Source organism: Oryza brachyantha, chromosome 8, assembly GCF_000231095.2.
Source record: "Oryza brachyantha chromosome 8, ObraRS2, whole genome shotgun sequence".
Classification (NCBI taxonomy): domain Eukaryota; kingdom Viridiplantae; phylum Streptophyta; class Magnoliopsida; order Poales; family Poaceae; genus Oryza; species Oryza brachyantha.
In genome coordinates, this window is record NC_023170.2 from 5,984,147 (window position 1) to 5,989,314 (window position 5,168).

Consider the following 5,168-nt stretch of genomic DNA (forward strand, 5'->3'; position numbering starts at 1 on the left):
AAGAATAACTTGTACCTCCATTTAGCTAAAAAGAAGGGGCTTACGAGAAAGTCTGGCTTCTTTTCCCCCAAGACATTTCAGGCGATCTATTCATCAATAGCAGCATGGCACACAGAATATGGTAGCCTAATTCATACCCAACCCCAGGCTTTCATATATCAGAAGTTAAATGGCAATAACTAAAAAGGGACCATAGGAAGTTGATATTTTTCCACTGCAGTAATATATTTAATGGAAGTCGCATTGTAGGTCAACAAGTACATAACATTCTGGCATGAGGAGAAATGAGATTACTCAGCATTCGTATACAATTAACTCTGCAACAACCACTTGATAGGCCGTGTTCCAAGGGCTAAATCCAAAAAAGAGAAGGTAAAAGAAAATGAAACAAAAATCACTGAGCTAGCTATGATACCTGAATCATGGGATAACAAATCGCCAGTTCATCTTTAACTACCAGCTTTGAAAACTCAAAACTGAGGCCACAGGCAACAAAGCTTGGAGGACATTGATTGTCCGCAGGATCAGTACTTGCCATGGCAACAATGAATTTGAAGACAGCTCTCTTTACTCAATCTTGACAGAAGAGTAGATCAGCCTAGTGAACAGGAAGCATGCGTAGAATCCAATCGTACCAGTCAAGGCAAAGAAGGCATATGAGGCGATGAGCATGTAACCGAAGTACAGAACAGCTGACACAAACTTTGTGATCTCCAGCTTTGTGAAGAAATAGAAGGTTGCATACAAGAACAGGTAGATAGCAGAAGATCCTGATGTCAAGTATGACCTCCACCACCAGAGATAGTCCTCGCTGCACAGCTGGAAGTAGCAGAGTACAATCGAGATCTCGGCACAGGTTACGATCAGGATCAGGAATACGAGAAAGAGGAACCCAAAGATGTAGTAGAACTGGTGCAGCCAGATGGAGGTCAGGATAAAGAAGAGTTCAATGAACACAGCCCCAAAGGGAAGGATCCCTCCGATTAGAATAGAGAAGATTGGGTTCATGTACCAGGCCTGCTCAGGTATCTGCCTGGGTATCTTGTTGGTTTTCACAGGATCTTCCATTGCAGGCTTCTTGAAGCCAAGGAAACTCCCAACAAATACTAGTGGCACTGAGATACCGAACCAAAGGAGGACAAGGGCAAACATTGTGGTGAATGGAACTGCACCTGAAGACTTCTGGCCCCATATAAGAGCATTCAAGAAGAAGAAAATAGTAAATACACTGCCAGGGAAAGTGAAGGCTGTCCTCAAAGCAATGTTCTTCCATTCTGCACCCTTGAACAACTTGTAAAGACGTGAAGAAGAATAGCCAGCAAGCAAACCCATGAAAACCCAAAGCAAGAGCATAGCTGTCATAAGCCCACCCCTGTTTGATGGAGAAAGGAACCCAAGGACTGCAAAGACCATAGTGACAAGTAGCATGCCAAAGAACTGGACTCCAGTACCAACATAAACACAGAGCCAGTCAGAGTTTGATGGAGGCCTAAAAACATCACCATGGACAAGCTTCCATCCTGTTTCTTCTTGGGCTTCTTCCTGAGTCTCAAGCTGGTTATACTTGGAGATATCCCGGTAAAGGGTACGGAGCATAATCATTGCAACCATTCCAGAAAGGAAGAGGACAATCATGAGGGAATTCACAATGGAAAACCAATGGATTTGATCATCTGTCATCAGTAGATAGGTATCCCAGCGAGATGCCCACTTGATATCACTCTCCTGCAAATTGACAGAATAGTCAAAACTATATATAGATGATAACAAAATATCCACACTCCATCTAGTTCACACTAGTTACTGTAATCATTCCATTAGGCAGATGCATCAAGAAAGGTGCACATAAATCTCACCTTGAAATCCACATCATAGGTAAATATTATGTCTTTGCCAACTTCAACCTCCTGAGGAGAATCAGATGATGTAATTATACGTTTTGCATGAGGATCACAAGTGGTCAGGCGGGTCTTCTTGTCATTCCACTGTCCTTCATATTCATGTTTAACACTGCAGCATGTCATAGTTTTTAGTTCAAAATTAACAGCAAGGACTGTCAACATTCAAATGCTTCAAAAGCCTACTTGTTTTACAGATCGCAAGCAGCATACCTGTAAGGTTTTACTTCAAAGGCAACTATTCTAGAAACATCCCTTTGGGCATCCCTGTGATACTTCACAGTAAATGACAGATGGTTGTGGATGAAGCTCTTTTCATCCTTGCTCTGAAAAGAACAACGAAACAAAGGGGGAAAAATGCATGGTATAAGAACTTTGCATTTTCATAGCATTTGACAATAATCATAGACATAGTTGCACTTACCCCTGCATATTGTCCTTTGGCTCCAACATGGAAGCCATGTTGATAGAAATAAGCACCTTCCTGATCCATTCTTTGAATAGGAACAACTAGAGGTAGGTTGTCAAGAATCCTGTTGAGAGAATGAATGATTAGAACATTTGATATGCACTAGTAAGCTCTTATAATCAAAATACCAAGTTACTAGCTTACATGTTCACACGGTACTCATCTTCAATCTTTTCCTTGAGAACCTTCGCTTCTTTCTCCCCTACAGAAATCTTGCAGACTATTTGACACATCTGAGGCTCTCTCATTTCAAACTGGAAACAGTAAAAGTTGAAATATTAAACAAGGACCAATGAATCAAGAAATGAGAAAAGAAAACACAATGGCGAGAAACAAACTGTGTATGGGGAGTTCTCGATACGATCTCCACGAAGAACTTCACCAAGATTTTCAGCACTGTCAACTATATTATCCGGCTTGCAGAACGGGAGAGAATAATAAGAGTAGGGAAGCTGGGTCTTGATTGATGTCAATTTGTTGACTTTCACTGGAAGAGGGTCTCTCTGTAATATCACCATAGTTAGAAAGAGCAAGTAGTTTGGCTAGTAGTTGCAATTCTGATGCATACAGAAAGCACAAATCCGCATAATCTGTTAACTTGACTTGTTCATAGACCTCATTCCTCAACACTACGTCAACAGTATTAAGCAAGAGTCCCACGGAACAACAATAAAAAAAATTGAACACTTCTTACTATAAAGACAGTCAACCGTTGACAGCTTACCAAAACTAACACATATAGGAAGGAAATCAAGTAAAAAAAATAACAGTATAGTTCCATACAGATCTTTTTGGGAGGTGGCAAACAACTAAAACATAGATAGTAAAACATGTTGCGGCCTGGATTGCCAAGAACTAGGGGGGTTTTTTTTCACGTGCACTACAGGTTTACAGGACAAAATTGACCAATCATATCTTCCAAACCTATCGTCACCAAAAACCGCAATTAAACATCCAAATTCAACAAGGTCATACTAACTACGGTGTCACCTTACAGGCATTTCTGAGCACAACAATCCAACAAATACATTTTCCTACCCGGCGCACATTGATCAATACTTGTGGCCACGCGCACGGTTTCATTCAACTAGCTTGTCCCGACAGACCGCAGACCCTGAACGCAAAACATGATTTAAGCGTGGCTTTATCGGCATCCGGATCTCCGGACATTCCGAACGGCTCCCTGAATTGGCGCAGCGTCTCGCATCCTAATCGAACCCCCGATACACGCCATGCCACCACCGACACCCAGATCTCGCGACGGCGCAACGGCGCGGCCGCAGATCTGGCGAGCCCAAACCCCAGATCCGACACCCCCGAGCACGATCCCAAACAGCGACACCGCGGACAAGGAGCAGAAGGGCGGACCTTCTCGAAGTCGTTGGGCGCCACGCCGGGGAGGTAGAACCCGGCGGCCGGTGCCGCGAGGCAGAGCGCGGCGAGGGCGACGGCCAGCGCCGCCGCCGCTGCCGGCGACATCGCCATGGGGGAGGGCCTAGGCAAGGCCGCGCGCGGAGGCACCCTCGACCTCGAGCCCGCGCGCGCGCGCGCTCTCTCTCTCGGGGAGGGAGACGACGAGGTGTGAGGGAGAGAACGGCGAGGGCGAACGAGATTGCGCTTTTCCGTTGCGACGAGGGTGCTGTTTTAATGGAGAGAGAGAGGGACGACGAGCGCGCGCGCGAGGTGGCCGCGACGAGACGAGACGAGGATGGCGAAACCCCGTCCGCTCCGTGCACACGCGTCTCCCTCCACCCTCCAACACGCACACTGACGCCTGGGTCCCATCTGAACCGCCGGCTTGATGGACCCACCTGTCCGTGACTCGTTTACTCTCTCGTCGGTGAACTGCTTGCGGTCGCGTAGCGTTACGATGTGCCTTTTACCGGTATTTTTTTTCGCGGTACGTGGCATGGCCTGCGGGCCCGCGTGTCAGTGGTGCGCTTAGCAGAAACAAACCGTATCGCGCGGGAACCTGCGAGTGACTGACATGTGGGGACATGGGGACCCGGAATTCCTCGGGCCCACATGTCAGTGTGTTTTGTGTTGTGTGGGTAGCCGTGTACTTGGTGGGTGTAGCAAGCCGTGGCCAGGGAAGGGAACGTCGCAACGACGTGGGGGGCTTTGCTTGCGTTCGTGCCAAATTCAGGCAGGTGGGGCCCACGCGTCAGTGGGTGCGGTTAGGTGCGCGGCCACATAGAGAGGGGAGAAAAAAAAAGATGGGTTGGTGATGTCGCTGCGGTGGTGGGAGCGCGCGCCGATCTGTGCCCGAAGAGAAGTGCTGTTCTCCGCCACTGACGTGTGGGCCATCATGATTCTGGGGCCCGTTTGGTCAGTGAGGGAGAGGAATGAGATTAGGTAAATGGGGGCGATGAGATCTGTCGGTGGCGATCGGCGATGCTCCACTGCGCTCGGAGGTGGGACCGCCGGGTTGATGCTTGTGTCGATGACAGGTGGGTCCCAGCTTGTGCAACTCAGCACTGTCTGGTGCACCTATGTTCATTTATTTTATTTTATACTATTTTATGTATGCTACCAATCATGTGGGTTTGTTATTTTACCACTTAAGCACTCCCATGCTTTGACTTAGATTGTAAAAATAATACTACTAACAGAGTACCAATACATCTTGATGTGAAGACTTTGAAGTTTGAAGCACTATTGCTCCTGGCAAGTCATAAAATGCTTTCTATTCACGATCATTCAATATGTAAACCATGTAATAATTGGTTATACCAGTTTTAAGCAAAGTTAAAATAAAAACAGATTATCTAAAAGGAATCAATGGAGTTGTTGCTGAGTGT

The 5,168-nt window shown here is 46.4% G+C and overlaps 1 protein-coding gene across 1 annotated transcript; it reads right to left on the reverse strand.

Moving 5' to 3' along the window:
• Positions 1-206: 206 nt before the first annotated feature.
• Positions 207-4,011, reverse strand: LOC102705001 (transmembrane 9 superfamily member 8). Its single transcript, XM_006659936.3, has 7 exons — positions 3,736-4,011; positions 2,706-2,870; positions 2,512-2,621; positions 2,323-2,431; positions 2,112-2,224; positions 1,857-2,010; positions 207-1,725 (listed from the first exon to the last, which is right to left on the reverse strand). Exons 1-7 carry the CDS (start codon positions 3,850-3,852, stop codon positions 568-570), a joined length of 1,926 nt encoding a protein of 641 aa, XP_006659999.2. The 5' UTR covers positions 3,853-4,011; the 3' UTR covers positions 207-567.
• Positions 4,012-5,168: the final 1,157 nt, after the last annotated feature.